Source organism: Colletotrichum karsti (genome assembly GCF_011947395.1).
Source record: "Colletotrichum karsti strain CkLH20 chromosome Unknown Scaffold27, whole genome shotgun sequence".
Taxonomy (NCBI): Eukaryota; Fungi; Ascomycota; class Sordariomycetes; order Glomerellales; family Glomerellaceae; genus Colletotrichum; species Colletotrichum karsti.
Genome location: NW_024065927.1, coordinates 663583 through 681230, shown reverse-complemented (window position 1 = coordinate 681230; position 17648 = coordinate 663583). Strand labels below are relative to the sequence as shown.

General features: G+C 51.1%; 5 protein-coding genes across 5 annotated transcripts; 2 read left to right on the top strand and 3 right to left on the bottom strand.

Annotated features, from left to right (window-relative positions):
• Window positions 1-1030: 1030 nt before the first annotated feature.
• On the top strand, window positions 1031-2789 carry CkaCkLH20_08346 (MFS transporter; the record flags this gene model as incomplete). Its single annotated transcript, XM_038891061.1, has 5 exons — window positions 1031-1291; window positions 1348-1667; window positions 1727-2439; window positions 2493-2701; window positions 2763-2789. The coding sequence occupies 5 exons, from the start codon at window positions 1031-1033 to the stop codon at window positions 2787-2789; spliced, it is 1530 nt and encodes a 509-aa protein (XP_038743824.1).
• A 3358-nt stretch (window positions 2790-6147) lies between these two features.
• CkaCkLH20_08345 (cyclohexanone 1, 2-monooxygenase) lies at window positions 6148-8098 on the bottom strand (the record flags this gene model as incomplete). The annotated part of the gene is made up of 3 exons (XM_038891060.1): window positions 6148-6731; window positions 6783-7641; window positions 7694-8098. 3 exons carry the CDS (start codon window positions 8096-8098, stop codon window positions 6148-6150), a joined length of 1848 nt encoding a protein of 615 aa, XP_038743823.1.
• Window positions 8099-8811: 713 nt separating this feature from the next.
• On the top strand, window positions 8812-9836 carry CkaCkLH20_08344 (AdhA; the record flags this gene model as incomplete). Its single annotated transcript, XM_038891059.1, has 2 exons — window positions 8812-9595; window positions 9658-9836. 2 exons carry the CDS (start codon window positions 8812-8814, stop codon window positions 9834-9836), a joined length of 963 nt encoding a protein of 320 aa, XP_038743822.1.
• Window positions 9837-10522: 686 nt separating this feature from the next.
• On the bottom strand, window positions 10523-11720 carry CkaCkLH20_08343 (glycosyltransferase family 25; the record flags this gene model as incomplete). Its single annotated transcript, XM_038891058.1, has 2 exons — window positions 10523-11242; window positions 11298-11720. 2 exons carry the CDS (start codon window positions 11718-11720, stop codon window positions 10523-10525), a joined length of 1143 nt encoding a protein of 380 aa, XP_038743821.1.
• Window positions 11721-15878: 4158 nt separating this feature from the next.
• CkaCkLH20_08342 (sugar transport protein) lies at window positions 15879-17626 on the bottom strand (the record flags this gene model as incomplete). The annotated part of the gene is made up of 5 exons (XM_038891057.1): window positions 15879-16082; window positions 16140-16620; window positions 16677-17168; window positions 17230-17421; window positions 17478-17626. The coding sequence occupies 5 exons, from the start codon at window positions 17624-17626 to the stop codon at window positions 15879-15881; spliced, it is 1518 nt and encodes a 505-aa protein (XP_038743820.1).
• Between the last annotated feature and the right edge of the window lie 22 nt (window positions 17627-17648).

Here is a 17648-nt window from a genome sequence, read left to right as displayed (position 1 = left end):
AGCAGCTTTGAATCCCGGGCCGACAATCAAGTCCGTCGAAGTTGGAAAGGTTGATGGATCCCCGATGTGATCCCAATGCCAGTGACTGAGTCAAAGTAATAAATGTTAAATGAGTTGTCATAACTATTATGGGCATTGGTTGGAACAAACCTCCAAATAACCGCTTCGATATGTTGCAGGGAGACCCCATTTTCCTGCAAGATATCTGCAACATTTTGATTTACATCGATTTTGTAGTTGGTTGTTGGCAAATAACTGGCGATTGACGGTGCGTAATTTGTGTAGTCTTTTCTGATACCAAGATCCCACACCAGCTTCCGGCCTGAAGGGTGTTCCAGAAGGAAGCATAACGACGGAGATGTTTTGAAAGTTTCGAGACCAGGGACATCAGGTGCCATAAATCGCTTGAGTATCGCTGGCCCAAAGTTGACCGGATTAATCATCTTCACCTTCACTGTCTCTAACCCTCCAGGCAATTGGACGAGGGGAGATTGGTCTGCCATCGTTGCTTTGGTTTAGGGAGGGAGAAGCGTGGAAATCAGGATATCGCCAATATTCTTGGACGTATGGACTTCGTGTAAGACTTGCTTGCTTTGAAACGGAGTATTATTCGCAAACCACTCAGAAGTCAGTGCGTTCAGAAGATGCTGCGTGTGAGCTTAAGGGCAACCTATCGAATGATGTGGTTGTCAACGCCAGCGGACCTTTCTTGTTGCGGGGTCAGGCATGATACCGGCAAGTCGGTTATCCCAATGCGGGTTAAACGGCAGTCATCTTTGACGCTAAGAAGCCCCAGTCCCAGAACCCTGGAACTGATTCCCCACGCGTGGACGTGTTCCCTTGCTCCCGATTGACCAGTCCAATCTCCCGGTGTTCTCTGCCCATGGGGAAATGTTGGCAGCCCGGTTTCCCCAGGAAATCTAGCACACTAAAGGGGTGTGGCTGCTTTTATAACCATGGCCTGGAATCCCCAACCAAGTATTGACGGGGACTTTGGATTTCTCGATCCAAATCTCAAAAGTTATCGATCATGTCCGACGCCGCGAAATCCGCCGAGAGCGTTCAGCAAGTGGAACGACCAGAGGAAGCCCCCGAGATCAAGTCCACTCCTGCTGTCGACACTACCCACCAAGATGAAGCACTCAAAGTTCTCGAAGGTTACACAGGAGACAGCACATGGACAGATCAAGAAGAAGCCAAGGTTCGACGATCCATCGACTGGAAGCTGATGCCGGTCCTCTGCATGACCTATGGATTGCAGTATTACGATAAGGCTATGCTTTCCCAAGCTGTATGTTGTTTCGTGCCCCGATTTGACGTTGTCTGTGCTAATGCATACTGGTGTAGGCTCTGTTCGGGCTCCGAACCGACTTGGGGCTTACCGTCGGCGATCGATACTCCTGGTCGGCCTCTATATTCTATCTTGGTTTCATTGTCGGTGCCTACCCGGCCATGATTCTTGCTCAAAAGTTCCCGGTCGAGAAGGTTGCTTCAGTCATTGTTACCCTCTGGGGCCTTTGCCTCATCCTTACTACAGTCTGTTCAGATTATCGCGGACTCTATGCTCAGAGGTTTTGTCTTGGACTTCTGGAAAGTGGCATCAGTCCCATGTTCATGTTGATCGTTGGAAGCTGGTACAGGAAGAACGAGCAGGCCATGCGTATGGGGTGAGTTGATTCTTGAGGTTTAGTTGACGTTGGTTCAACCGTGCTCACACTAGCAATAGCATCTGGTATAGCTGTACTGGCTACGTATCTATCTTCTCTCCGCTTATCAACTACGGCTTCGGCAAGCTCAACGGTGGTATCTCGTCGTGGAGGTACATGTTCTATTTTGCCGGGTCCTTGACCATCGCTTGGGGCATTCTTCTTTACTTCGTTCTTCCTCCTGACCCCATCAGAGCTAAAGGGTTCAACGAGAGAGAGCGATATATTCTGGTAGCTCGTCTGAGGAGCAACAATTCCGGCGTCCGCAACACCCACTACAAGATGGAGCAAGTCGGCGAGCTTGCTTTGGATATCAAATTCTGGCTTGTTTTTGCCATCGCTTTCCTTTGCATGATTGCCAACGGGCCAATTTCAACCTTCGTCCCGATCATTATCAACGGTTTTGGATTCAGCACTCTGAACTCGCTTCTCCTCACAATGCCTGCCGGAGCCTACGGGGGAACAGTGCAGCTGATCATGCCATACCTTGCATACAAATTCAAAAACTGTCGAACTTGGATTGTCTTTGGGGCGCAGCTGGGAACTACATTGGCCGCACTACTACTTTGGCTTCTTCCTAGATCCGCCAAAGGAGGTCTCCTATTCGCTGCATACATTCTCCCATCTGTCGGTGGCGGGTATGCCGTCTTGATGGGTCTTCAAATTGCCAATACGGCCGGCTACACCAAGCGTTCTATTGCCTCATCTGGTCTTTACATTGGTTATTGTCTTGGTAAATATTCCTTTTTCATTCTTGAAGAATATTTGGCTTACGATATTCCCTAGGAAACTTCGTTGGTCCCCTTGTTTTTCGAAAACAAGATGCACCGGACTACGCTTTCGGTTTCATTATTGTCGTGATTACCTCCCTCGCAGCTGGCGTTCTTGGCCTGGCATATCGGTTCGTCTGTGTCTGGCACAACAAGAAACGAGACAATGCGGGGATCATGGAGGGCTTCGATCACGCATACGAAGATGACCTGACGGATATGAAGGTCAGTCCAATCAGCTTCTTGTAGTCATCATGATGTTCACGTTTGGCTAACTATTCTGCAGAACCCACAGTTCCGGTACATTCTCTGACATGTGGAAAGTGAAGGGATTACGGTTGAGATTGTGTTTGGTAGTTATCACTCAAGTATGATAGTAATATCATGTAACCTGGAAATCACTTGCAACTCTGAGTCTTGTTGTAAGGATGGTTGATGTCTATGACTGCAGCAATGGCAGTCATGATAGACGCAGCATTCTAAGTGGAGGCGGACAGAAAGAGAAGCTCAAACTCTGGCTCTGGCGTCAAGTGATCCAGTGGTAATCAGGCGTACTGGTAGCCCTCACTTCCTTATGACATGACACTTTAACAGCCAATTCGCAATCTTCCAAGTCCGTGTTGAAATCCTCATTGCCACTGTAATAATCGGGATGAGTTTACTGTTAATTACCGAGAACAAATAACACCATGTGCACTCTTGCAACAATCGATGGGGTCACATCACCTACGTTTGTAAAGCCAATACCAGCGTGTCATTCCGACTGATGTTGTCAGGCTCTTATTTTCTCAGCTCTAATCAAGTTTATCCAGATTCCACTTATTAGAATACCTCTATTACCCATTCCTAATAACGCAGGATCCTCGAATTCCCGGACAGCCGGGATACCCCCCACATCCCCAGCCCCAATCTACCCCGCATTTCTCCATGCCCCGGTCCCCGGCCCCCATCCAGACTCTCTCCCTTCTCCCATTGCGCTGCAACGTCGTTCCGCCTTCAGGGCCTCCAGCCATCATCTAGCAGCTCTCAAATCCGAATGCAAGAACCTCGACTCCTGGATTCTTGACCTTGGTTCTGCTACTATTCACACAATTTGTCTGTCTCGGCTCTACTACATCTGGTGTTTCGCCCGATGTCTCGGACGCGACTTGCCCAATAATGCCAGATACCATCAGCGAGTGGCTCCCTTTTGATGCCACACAACCCAAGCGACGACGTGCAGAACTTGTATGCGTCACCTGTCACGGAAAGAAGGTGAAATGTGATCTTCAGGTCAGCATCAGTAACGCAAGGAATCCAAGAGCAAATGTCTGACTTGAGCACACAGGCTAGGACGTCGGAAGGTCATCAAAGCTGTACGAATTGTGATGCCTCGGAGAAGGACTGCCATCTGCGCCCATCGAAGCGTACCAAACGCCGACGTTTCGCCACAACTGAGCAGGGAGGGCGAGTTCTCACACCTCCTACAACATCAGCGTCCGGCGATGAGGCCTCCAACTCTCACACAGAAGAGATCATAGACAGCATCCAAGTCATGTCGGCCGATTTCGATGAGTTTGTCGCACCGCCGCCTCCGCGAGCTAGACTCAGCAACGCGGCACATCATCAAGCCATGCCATCCCCGCGTGCTCACGCCTCGACTAGTGCTGTGAGATCCCAGGACGGCCAACCCGCACCATCACCATCGCAGCGATCGCAGAGCAGTGATGCTCGCACCGAAGGGGTGGCAGAAAGTCATACCGGGGACATCGATACTGGATTCCTTCAGGTTTATGCTCCAGAGAATCAATCCGATGCTGAGAAGCAAGCCCTGGAAGCATGTCTGGAGCACAAATACAATTTCTCTGACCCCCACGAACAAGATCTGCAAGAGAGCTTTGCAGAAACTTACTGGGACTACTGCTACGCTTGGTGTCCTGTCCTTGACCCTGATACTCTTGCTACCGACATTGCTCGATCTCCACTTCTAGCAAACGCGCTCGCCACCGCCGCGAGCCATATTCAGCCTCCGCTTATTCCTCATGAAGGGCCAGCTGAATACTACAAAAAGGCGCGCACCATTTTCTATGAAGACGAAGAATCCGATGGCCTGACCACATTGATGGCTATGTCACTATTTTACTGGTGGGCGCCACGGCCTCCGAGCACTGTCCATCGGCATTCATCATGGTGGTGGACATCAGTCCTCATCCGCCATGCTCAACAGATGAATCTTCATCGTGAACCGATTTCGAGCCGTCTGATACACGGGAGTATGAACATGAGCCTTCGGCGTAGAATATGGTGGACAGCGTTTGTAAGAGCCTAGAGTCCACTGACTTAAATCTTCTGACTGGTGTTTGTAGGCGAGGGAACGATTGACTGCCTTGTGTCAGAGCAAGCCGGTGATAATAGATCCAGACGACTGCAATATTCAAGAACTTTCACTCGCCGACTTTCCAAGCGATCCACGCTCCCAACGTAAAGGAGAAATCTTCATATACTGGGTCCGTTTATGTGCCATCATTGGCAAAATCGCCAAGACCTTGTCTCGTTCGACCATCACAACTGCTACCATCTCAGCGCCCGATCAACATCGACAAGAGCTAGTCGATTGGGTCAACTCCCTTCCACCACATTTGCAACTTCCCATCGGCTCATCACGCACTCAGAACTTTGACCGAGACGTACATCAACTTCACCTACCGTATCTTACGACAATAATTATCTTACACCTCAAACGATCTGCCAACACCCTGCCCGAAGCACTTCCACCGGCGATCTTGGCTGCTTCCTGCATTGCTAGGATTCTCCGGGACATTCTTTCTCGAGGCAACACCCGTTTTTTAATGGCTATTACCTGTTGGTATTGCGGTACAGCCTTCATACCTCTACTTCAGGCTTCTCGTGTTCCGCATTTAGCAAAAGATGCAAATAGCTGTCTTGACATCCTTTCGCGGGCGGTAGATCAGCTTCAAATCATGTGGGGTTCTGCGAACGTTATCAGACAAGGGTTTGAGAGGTTGAGGACTACCTCGAACGAAACTTCAGGGCCTACTCAACCCTCGGGGGCAGTCTTTGACGGCACTGAACATATTTCCATGACACACAGTCTTGCAACTGATGCGCCATCTTTGTCTAAAAGAAGCGCGGAAGACTTCGACTGGACGGCTTTGTTTCCCTTTGCTACGCAAAACACGGGCGGCATCGCCGATAGCCTCCTCACAGGGAAAGAACAAGGAACTGCAACAAGAGGCTTCCCATCTCCTGACAATGCCTTGTTCCATGAGACTCTGGTAAATCAGTTTGAGGACCTCTTTGAGCCGTTCATCGATTATCGCTTGGACTTCATGGTTCCGGGATGATGATGACGACGAGGACGTCGAAGAGAATGATCACTACGCACAATTGGAGCTGGGACGACCAAAATAGATCTTAAATCACTGATGAGAATGCAACATGGAAGAAGACTTGAGCTCTACTAGAACAAGGCCATATCACATTAGCAGATCATCGCAGTAAGAAGCATTCCGAAGTTGTTAAAATTTTGGGTCCTTTGTTGTACGTGCGGCGGATTTGCCTGTGTATGGACGGTCCATCACTGCCAGGAAGCCAAATTCAATTATTGATGTCTTTTCTATCTGACATTGTAATGAACATAAGAAGGCAAGCGTCTACGTAGTCTCCAGTACTCACGCAACTTCATCACCAAGCACTTCCGCCTTCTCCACGTACCAAGACAGATCGCTCTTGGGATCCATCTCCCACTCAGTAAAGCCATTCCCCATGAACCTAAAAGGGTTTGAAGTACGGTAACAAATGTTAAAGTCTTCCGCTCTGATCTCGCTCAACATTCGGTTGAAGAGATGAGCGCTGCCCCCAAACAAAGCCGTAACTCTACCGTCAACGCGGTTCCTCTTGTACCAGCTCTTGCACCCACCACTCCAGACGAGGGTTTTGTGGACCTGGTCGCTATACTTGATGAAGGCATCGACAACTTCTTGTTTGGGCTCAACATACTTGATGTCTTCCGTGGACATTTTCTTGATCCACTTGACAAAGTAGTCGCCAGTCCAGTTCAGGGACTCGACCAAAGAGCCATGCCCACCCAGGCAATTCGGACCCATCATGTAGAATAGCGAAGGATATGAAGGCACAGCAACCGAGACATAGGAGTCGGGATCCTCGGCCCAGCGGGTGGCTAGATCAATCCCATCTTTTCCAACAATCGGGTACCTTGGACGATGAGACACATCAAATCCGGTGGCACAAACGACTAGAATTCATTAGCAGTGTAAAGAGAACTTCTGGAATAGACATTACTGACCGACGTCACATTCGTAGAAGTTGCCATCGGCCGTGTGGACGCCCTTCTTGGAAACGCTGGTGATGGGGCTGTTGGTGACGTTGCAGTTTGGCTGCAGGAAAGATTCGAGGTACCCAGGCCCCGGGGTAATCCTGCGGCAACCCAACTCCCATTTAGGAATCAGCATCTCACATAACCTAGGGTCGTTTCCCAGCTTTTCGGCCATCTGTGCAGATGCCAGCTTCATGCCTTCCTGGTTGTTTGCGCCCTTCATGAAGATGTAGAAAGACTTATTGGTTCGTGAGATGATTCCTTTCCTGTGTTCAAGATGGAGTTGAGGGTCCTGAAACTGTTCTCTCTCTGAATCTGTGTAGCGCGGGTTGGGGTCTGGATCATCTCTGCCAAGATGTTTGGACGGTGGTGCGCGATAGTAGACCCAAGATGGACCACGGATGAAGTTCATCACGTCTGTGCCGGGCAGCTTTTGCATCTGCGGAACAATCTGGATGCCTGAAGATCCGTTTCCAATAACCGCGATCCTCTTGCCGGAGTAGTCGAAGTTGTGATCCCAACGGGCCGAATGTGTGACGTGGCCTTCGAAGTCTTTGAGACCGGGGATACTGGGCCAAGATTCGTGAACCAAGACGCCTTGGGCAGAGATAAGAACGTGGCAGAACTCATCCCGCTGTTTTCCTCGATGCTCTACCGTGACTTTCCACTGGCCCAGATCCTCCTGCCAGTAGGCGCCGACGACTTTGGTGTTGAGCTGAAGGTCACGGTCGAGATTCCACTTCTTGACAGTGCTTTTGATGTATTCTAAAATCTCAGCTCCACTGGCATAAAATCGACTCCAATTTGGGTTGGGGTCAAAAGGGAATGCCTAAAGTTGGGTCAGCTCGATGTCTTGCTGCGTCTTCCAGTATGCGTCTCACATAGATATGGGCTGGCACGTCGCATTGCACGCCGGGGTAGTTATTCATGAGCCAAGTGCCTCCGACATCTGAATGGGCCTCGAAAATGGTATGATCGACAATGTCTCTCATTTCTGGAAATCTGTGTTGAAACTTGTGGGCCATGAGCAAGCCGGAGAAGCCAGCGCCAATGGTGAAAACCTTGAGTCTTCGAGGAGTGTAGGCAAACTTCGAATCGAGCTTGAAAGGGTCCTCGGAGACGCTGCTCGATTTTTCATCGGCGGCGATTGGAAATACTCTGCCATCTTGGAAGATCTCAGGCAGTTCCGCCGATGGCATTCGCGGAGCATTGCCGTTGATGTGTGGTGATGCGACCGGTCCGGGGTTCACCAAGGCGGCGGCCGGCGCCTCCACAGAGACGGTCATCGTCGCTTGTTATGAGTGAAACAGTAGAACAGAATGAGATGGTTTGTTGACAATGCGGCAGTCGGACTTGCAGTGCGTCGACGTTGAAGCTGCGGGGATATCATACAAAGTATGGTGGTGTCAAGAACTCACAGTTTAAGCGGCTGTCTTTATGTCAGGGAGGCAGTGAAGTGAGTCGTGGAAATCGAACCACCAATATTCGATGTTGAATACCACTCATCCAATGGTCAATCTTTGAAATCGGCATACGCTATGGCGACAGCACCCGGTGCATGGCCTCATCAGTCAACTCCCGGGCCCGTGACTAGGACCAGGATCGAAGCCGTTGCGTGTTCAGCTCATTTGGTTTAGACATTATTGGATTACCGACGCGGTCATCACTTACTGAACCTGTCACGGCCGTCTTTCGCTGGTCTTCGGTCCAAAACGAGGGCGCTTTGTCGGTTATCCCAAAGCGGTATGCCAGCGTAATGCCGAAGTCATGCGGAGGAAATCCGGGACCAACCCCACGTTTCCCCTCAGCACCCATCCTCGGGAATGCACAGCCGGCAGCGGAGATATGAGGAAACGATGGCGATGTGTCAAACTACATGTACAGCTATCAAGTAGAGTCAGAGTTCGACTGTTTCCAGGCGAGATAGAAAATTTACCCTCGATAGTAAACTCTTGGCCATCCTCACATTTTCATCACTACTAGCATCTCCGCTTTTTCAATGTCTCTCCCGCGGTACACTTACACCGGTCCTACGGACCATACCATCATCCCTGACCGCAGCAAAGTCAAGGGGAAGTCAGTCATCATTACCGGCGGCGCCAATGGCATGGGAGAAACTTGTGTTCGAGCATTTGTTGCAGCTGGCGCATTTGTGACGTTCGGTGACGTTAACACAAGAGGGAAAGACATTGAGAAAGAGCTCAACAGCGATGGCGATCATTGCGCATTTGTTGAGTGTGACATCAGAGACTGGGAGCAGCAAAAGGCCATGTTCGAAACTGCAAAAAGTCGAAGCCCCGAAAAGAGCGTAGACATAGTCATCGCAAACGCAGGCATCAGTCGAAGCTCTGGTGACAGTCTGTGGAATCTAGATGATCCGAACGGAGAGCCGACAAAGCCAGACCTCAATATCGTTAACGTCAACTTGACCGGTTCGCTTTACACGTGGAAACTCGCGGTCCACTATTTCAGAAAACAACCGCTTACTGAGGACCGAGAAAGATGCTTCATCATCACCGGAAGCATGGTTGGCTGGATCGACTCACCCGGAAACTGGGAGTACACCTCGACGAAGTACGGACTTCACGGCTTTATGAGAACAGCAAGACGATCCAGCTGGGAGCAAGGTATTAGAATCGTCTATGTTGCTCCTTGCTGGATCAGAAGTGCCATCCGTACTGCTGAGTACGAGAAGTGGTTGGTGGATCACGGCGTCGAATTTGGCGAGCAGGAGGATGTTGCAAACTGCATGATGCGAGTCGCTTGCGATAAGTCGATCAATGGTCAGTATAAGTAGCCCAATGAGCTTTGCTTCATCTGATCTGGAGTTGCTAACTCGTCAAAGGCCGGTCTCTGATGATCACACCCCGTTCAGTCGCTAAGGAGGGTTTCATGGATATCGACAGGGATGATTACAAGGACACGCCCGAAGACAAGTACCTGAAAAAGGTACAGGAGTCTCAACTGGTTATAATCGAGGATGAATGGAGAGATGGCTATAAGGTAAGAGTCTACAAAGATTAAGGGGATTAGAAATATGAACCTGAAGTTGAACCATGTCTTAGAAACAAGGCCGTCGGTAGTATTGTTGCATATTAGGGGGGTAAAGCTAAGCCAATTTCTAATTTGAGAGCTCAAGTTTATGAGGTTCAATATCGCCGATGTCTCAATTACCGCAGGGTCATAGAATCAGGTGGTGATTTATGCTAAGTGAATCTAAGGAATGGAGTTTGTTATCAAGCCAAGTTCGAGGGTTTTCTTTCATCTTTGCCTAGCATCGCGAGTAGACAGAACAGCGTCAAAGACATTAGAGCTACGATATCTTAGCCCAGAAATCTGTTCGAGACCCGGATACAGTACCCTACTTGGGATTTGAATTCTTGAAATGGCCTTCAAGTGCGGGCGCATGATTGTGAAATCAGCATTAGCTCAGCTGCATGGACATAACGTTGAAATCACGAGAGGGAGATTCTACGGATCTACCACCAGGTGTAACTAGGTACGGCCGAAAACTCTACAAGATGCAAGTAAAACCACTCAAAATGACGGCAAGTATTTGAAGGGTAATCCTTTAGAATTCATCTAATTATTATACAAAGGTTACATAAACCTACCAGAAAATGCATTGCTCCAGTGGTTTTGAGGATATCCAAACGCCATTCAACTGACCCAACAGCCGTAATCACATAGCCCGTCGAAATCGCGTCGCTCTAGTCGTCTTCATGACCAATCAATTCACCCCACGCACTCTTGATCGCAGGATCCTTGAGACCCTTGGTGTCTCCCTTGAGCAACCAGACATCGTGCTGCCTGTGTGCCTCTTCCCATCCACTGCGGTCGTTATCCTTGTGTTCGACCCGAATGTCGCTACCCATCGACCCCCACATGCCCAGCTTATCGCGGTAGCGCCACTGAACAACCGGAGGAGGCCAGATGCTGTAAGCGCGGAGCTGACCATTCCTGATCATGTCGTTCATGATGACGTCGACGGGCAGGTTCAAGTCGAAACCACTTCGGAGCAGGAGCTTCGCGGCTCCTCGAGCGCTGACGGCGTAGGCTCCCGTGCAAGTCATTCCACCAGCTCTCCGCAGCATACGACGACCTTCTTTGAGGCTGATGCCGAAATACGAGCTCTTCTCTCCGCTCGTGTACGGGTCATCATACTTCACCTTTTCGGACTTCCACTGATCGCCGTCACCGCAGTGGCCGAAGGTGATCAAATCCCACGACCTACTGTGCCATGGATCGACTTGAGCTTGTTCTTCGGAGCTTCGCGTGGGGTTGAGACCGAGCAAGCCAGTACCGTTGAGTAGGCCTGGCAAGTGAGACGCGGCGAGTCGCATGACATCTTTGATATGCATATCCCATGTGACATCGTCTTCCATCACAAGCACCGTCTCTGCGTTGGCACGAAGCATGGAGCTCCAGACCTAGAGTTGGGGGTCAGCAAGTTTAATGGAGTTTTTAATGACTTGGAGTACCAACATTTGCGTGAGATCTCCAGCATCCCTTCTCTCCACCAGACAAACCAGGCTCGGAGTCGGGAATACTGCTGGGTGGCAGGCCGACCTCACCCAACTTGGTGCCGTTAACACCTTCGACGATGTTGATGTTGATACCTGTAAGGAATCCCTGCACGGTTGCTGCGTCTGCCTTGTCTTGACGTATGGGAAGGTTGATCATCTCGATGGAACCGAAACCTAATGTGCGATTGGCGGCGGCACTGACGGCAAGGACGACGGGCGGTTGCGAGCCTGTACTGGCGGCGGCGATGAGAATGATGATGAAAACTGTCCCACAGAGAGCCAAGACCAGACGGCGATTGCTGAAGAGTCGTGCCGGGATATGGTGTCGGACATTCTTAAAGACATTGTGGTCGAGGAATGATTGCCGTTGGGTATCGAACATGGCCCTGACCGATGAATGCGATGTCGATGACGAACGGGGAAGTTCTGTCGACTCCTTCGTTGGAGAATAGTTGCTGTCTGATTGCATCCTAAACAGCTGGCAGCCCTTGCTGTCGTCCTCCTCTTCCGACTCTGTCTTGTCTTGCCTCGTTCGGGACGAGCGGCCTCTTTAGGGCCTCGTGATAGTCGTGACTGCCAGACGGGAAGCAGGAATGAGAGAAGGGGAGAAGGAGAGGAAGCAGGGACAGAAGTAACGGGTAGGTAGATACTCAAGTAAGATAAGAAAGATAGCCGGTCAGCTTCTCAGATGGATAATAGGCTGAAAACGTGAGCCAAAGCCGTTTAAGCTATGAAGACGTGAAACTTTTTTCTGCCTAGCGTGGGACAAAAGATGAAGAGCCACACGAGAAGGTTCAGGAACGGGGGCATGGCTTGGTAAAAAGGCTTTGGGGGTGTGGGTGTCGTCGGTCACACAGGGTCGGTCAGCCTGATGTGCGTTTGTCAAGCGGAATGGATGGAAATGGTTTGCGGCGCAGCTCGGAGAGAGCAAATGCGGGTGAGTGCCTACGATGGAGTTTGTCCAACCCATTCTGAGAGAATCATTGGGTGAGACAGGCTTCCCTAACGCCTCGGCCAGTCAAGATCATCGGGAAGCCGCCTCGAAGATACAGGCCCGAGACATCGTGTGCCACCCATTCCAGCCTCTCGCGGGGAAGGTACTTCGGATTGCCCCAGACGGTCATTTCTGGTGAAGGCAACAGTTTAAGGGACCTCCGTCATCCGCAAATCATTTCTGACTGGCTGCTGACCCGCCAAGGAACGCTGGCCTGCTCGTCAGATTAAGACCAGAATACCGTAAGCGACTGGGCATGGGTATAGCGGCGACGACTCGGACTCTGTGATAGGAGATCGTCGAATTGTGGCAGCTCAGCTAGTCTTGAAACGGTTGCCAAGTGCCCGGATTGTTTAAGTGTAGTAGGCCAGGCGAACGAACAAACCCATGCGAAGGGGTTTATTGGGGGAAAACGGCCCATATTAAGGCTGAGGGAGGTGTTTTCATCGTACTAACACGAGGGACGCATGATATTCATGGGAAAGCATAGTGTTCATGTTGGTCCTCGGTCAAACTCAACTGTAAATGCAAAGCTTTGTGCGCATTGCGGCTTCAACTTCCGAGAGGCAGGGATGAAGCGGGCGGGTCGAATCCTGCGGTAGCCTCATGAAGCGATAGATCATAGGGGTCTTTTTGGAAATGGATGTTTGATCGGAGGCAAAGAGGTTGTCGGTGGGGGTAGTGGGGTGAACAATGAGAAAGCTGATGAGGCTTCAGCTGAAGCTACGATGCTTTGTCTCAACAAGCGGTTTGCAACTTGAATGGGATGAAGTCTGTTTCGTCCAAAATGCGAGGAATTTAGCCTTCTTCCCTCAATACCACATGGAATTCAGCGTACATGTAACGTTCGGCTTGCCTTGCGTAGGATCTGTCAAGCCCTTTAACCAACCTAAGCTTATCTTGATGTTCTGGGCTTCGGGTGTGTGTGGAGACGGCCCTGGGTACCTATGTAGTCGGGCAACGGCTGTGGAGAAGGATTTGATGATTTACCTATGAGCTTCAACCGCTGCCTACGGCTGCAGGACTTGGCGAAGTAAGACTCGCAGGTCCAGGCCCTCGCGTAGATGATGCTTCAGGTACAATAGACGGCGACTTTCCCGTGCTTAAAGTGCCTCTGGAACCTCTGAGTTGGTTCAGACAAAACCAGGGGCGGCGTACCTCACGTTATTGGACATTTGAGCTCTCATGAGAACTTTTGTCGGATCCAGCCGAACGGAAGCGGAGCAACTACACCAACAGCAATACGAAGTCTTGCCTGCAATGGGCCAAGCGTGCTCCGGAACGGGTATCGGCCTAAAGGCGGCCGCCATTGCGCAGGAGGTTTTACCTATTTGGGTCCAACAAAAGAAGTGAGACGATTGCGATAAAAACCCACCGGTCTGATTGTGTTCTAGCCGTGTTGAGACACGAGAAAACTAGAGTAGTTGATGGCTACAAAAGCCATGGACAAACGCGCTTATTTGCAACTTGTGAAAACTTGACTCAATAGAGGCTGATGTAAGGGCGATTACCTAGGCTGTCAACTATGCGCGCAAGAGGAAGACTGAACAAGTTCCCGACACGCGTTATAATAAGCTTATAAACAGCCTTTTCTCTGGCAGCTAGCGACGTGGATTACCCCAGACAATGGCGCTTGACCACTCCTCGACTGCAACCGTGGTGTCAATGACCAGAACCCGGAATGTTATCGCACCGGACGGCAGCACCATACAAATAGGTATATGAAAGGTTCGAGGGGCCGATTTTTCCATGAAAGCGAGCGGGCCAATAACGGGCTGGAAATTGCGCATGTGCTCGCTTAGCAGAAGGGACTCAGCAGTTATTCGGCTGGTTCCAACTTGTCCGTTGAGCCACAGATTTCCCCAACACCACGTTTGCCAGCATAGCGCTTGGAGTAGCTTGAATGTGGCTTCATAGCACGTTCAAGTGTTAAGCATAATGTTGTTGCCAGTGACAGTGACGCACGTGTGCAGCTAACCCCCTCGTCGAAACGTGACTTTCCACTCCGTCCATAGCGCTCCGGGCATCCCGGGCACCATCCTGTCAAACGCACTTTAAAAGCGGCTTGCGGCGCTCAGTTACTAAACCTTAGATCTCAGCCTTCATTTCAATCTCAGCACGTTGGTTGTGGCTGTTCTGCTGCTGTCCCACATGATTGAGTCCCCCGCAAACGCCCCGGACCCTGCGGGCTGCGAAATTGAAGCAATTTTCTCCAACGGAACTTGCCCGAAAAGAAAAAGACTCTCCATCTCGCTCAGATGAAAGGCCCGATCATGTGAGCACATCAGGTGACCCTTCTTCGGGAAAACAGCGGGAGTCTGGATCACGAGCCCAGGGAATCGCCGCCGAGGGTCCCTTTCGGCACAGCCGAGCCGGAGAAACCAAAAATAAAAAATCGGTGCCGGATAGCCGACCCACCTTGGCGCCGCGTCGTGTCCGTTCGGGGCCCGGCCCCACCGAAACACCATCCACGCGTCATCCTTGGGCCAAGTGCCACGATGAAGTCACCGTGGAGCCATCCGGCACAACAACCGTTCGCAGTTTACGTTTGTGCTAACCGGCCTGGATGTTTGGCTAGGGCTGAAGACAATCAAGATGGTCAAACCTTGCATCTGCAGGCTGGAACTGCCTTGAATGCGCCACAATACGTTTCTCCCGGCTGACGCGTTTTGACTGCCGCGGGGCCGTAGCGTCTCTCAGCCATAGTCATGACGTGCATATGCCTGCTTGAAGCACCTTGGAGCACGGGATAGTGTCGTGTGCCGAGGAAACATTCATGGCCCGGCGAGTGGTATAAGGTCCTGCGAGCAGCTCCTGTGGACTGCGTGAAGAAGTTCTTCATCCACAGCGACCTGTTCTCCTGCACTAGACGTTCGAAACAAGTGCAACTTAATCTTCGTCAAAACCAATTAAACAAAGAAACATATTTCAGCGACTGAGACACTTCATATACACCCTCCAATGGTCAGTCATCATTCGAACGACGACTTGAAAACGATTTGCTAACTTGGACGACTAGGCTTACGGACGAGGAAGACGCCTCGCAACGGGCGCAATCGTTGGCATTGCCATCGCTGGCTTTATCTTCATTGCTTTCTGGGTGCTCTGTTGCTATTGCTGCTGCTTCAGAAAGAAGCGCCAGCAGAGACAACCTATGGGCGGTGCTACTGGTGGCGGCATGTTGGGCCGATTCATGCCCGGAAGACGACGCAACGGGGTCCCGCAGATGATGGAATCCGGATACGGAGGCGGACACCATCACGGACACCACGGGGTGGCACAACCGCAACCGACATACGGTTACCGCTAACCGACATCAAAACAACAACGGGAGCGAAGCATCGCGGTGGTCATAATGACTGGAGGGGAGGGTGTCAACGGAACAGGATGGAGGAATAGCTTGTATCAATATACCCCAATAGGCAACTAGGATTTCTTTTATGAAGGCGTTGGATCTGTACAAAGACTTAACGCTTAATGTTACATTAAGTACTATATCTGTTTGGGTATTATGCAATGTGTGTGACTCGTAAGGTATAGAGCAGCTTAAATGTGCTCCGTCTCGTGGGCCTGCTTCTGCTCGACGGCCTCGACTCTGCGCTCGAGATCGTGGATATCGACGGCGCTGCGGTCCATGGTAGGAACGAAGAGAGGGGCCTCGGTGAAGAGGTACTTCATCTCTTCCAGGGGACGCTTGGCGGTCTCGGGGAGGAAGCACCAGAAGAAGAGAGCGTTGGTGAAGTTGCACACCTGCGAGAACACATGTTAGCATTGTAAGATAGAGAGCGTGGTAGCAAGGGCACTTACGATGAAGAGGATGTACCAGCGCCAGCCGATACCGCTCTTGTCGTCCAGGGCAACAGAGGTCGTCTGGCCGATAAGAGTGTTGAAGGCAAAAGAGGTCATGGTGGCAATGGAAACACCCTTGGAGCGAGTCTTCATGTCAAAGATCTCGGCGGGAATAATCCACGAGAGGGGACCGCAGGTAGCGCTGAAGCTGAAGTTGTACAGCCAGGTCATGGCGATGAATCCCCAAGCGGCGCTTCCGCTGGCGTTCTCGGAACCAGGAGGGAACTTGGCAAGAAGGATGGTCGCGATGATGAAGGTGATGCAGTTGCCAAGGTTTCCGAAGATGAGGGGCCAGCGGCGACCGGTCTTGTCGATGAACATCATGCAGAGGAACTGGGCGACGAGAGCGATGACGGAGGAGATGGCCTGGTAACGCAGGGTCTCGTCGCCGGCAATGCCGATCTTCTCGTAAATCGCGACGGAGTAGTACTGGATGGCGCTGGGAAAAGTTAGTCTCACTGCGGATATACTTGACAACACGCCACGAAAACTCACCTGACACCGGTCATCTGAATAGAGGCCTGAAGAGCGCAAGCAAGGAAGAGACGGCGGAAGCACGACTTGTCGGTGAAGAGCTCCTTGTAGGACTTGGCGGATCCCTCGTGCTCAGTGGCAATGGAGTCCTGAATCTGGTCGAACTCGGCGCGAACCCAGGCGTCGTTGACGTCGCCGTGAGCGTGGAGCTTGGCCAGAGTCTGGAGACCCTCGTCGACACGGCCGTGGTCAATAAGCCAACGGGGAGACTCGGGGAAGAACAGAATGAGCAGAGCCAGAATACCGCCAGGGATACACTGGATACCCAGACTGACACGCCATTGGTTGTTGTCGGTAGGAGCAAAGCCGATGTAAGTACCGTATGAGATCCATGCAGCAGCCAGAGCACCAACACCCAGCATGAATTGTTGCAGAGAAGTGACTCGTCCACGGATACTGGGGTGGCAAAGCTCGGCCTGGTACAGAGGGATGATCATAGTTAAGAAACCGATACTGTAGACAACAGAGTCAGCGAACATGTTCTGATGGGATTCGGACTGTTGTTTTCACATACCCGACACCAGCGAGGGCACGACCAGCATAGAGGTAACCAAGGTTTTGAGCGGCGGCCTGGAAAGCACCGCCGAGGACGAAGATGACACCACCGATGAGAATGGTCATCTTACGACCAAGTCTGTCACCAGTGGGACCGGCGCAACCGGCACCGATGAAGGCGCCACCGGTGAAGCATGATACAACTGCACCGCTTGGAAAGAGTTAGTTTGAATTGTCATGTCAGACACAGCTCAGAGGTCCACATACATCTCCTTGGGGTCCTCGCCGAACTTTGTCTTGAAGGACTGGGAAGCAATGGCGGAGGCAATGACACCCAAATCATAACCGTAGTTGAGAGAACCAAGTGAAGCGAAGACGCTCACAAGGAACTGGTACCACTTGGGAGGAAGAGCCATGGTGGGCGATGTGCTGCTTGAG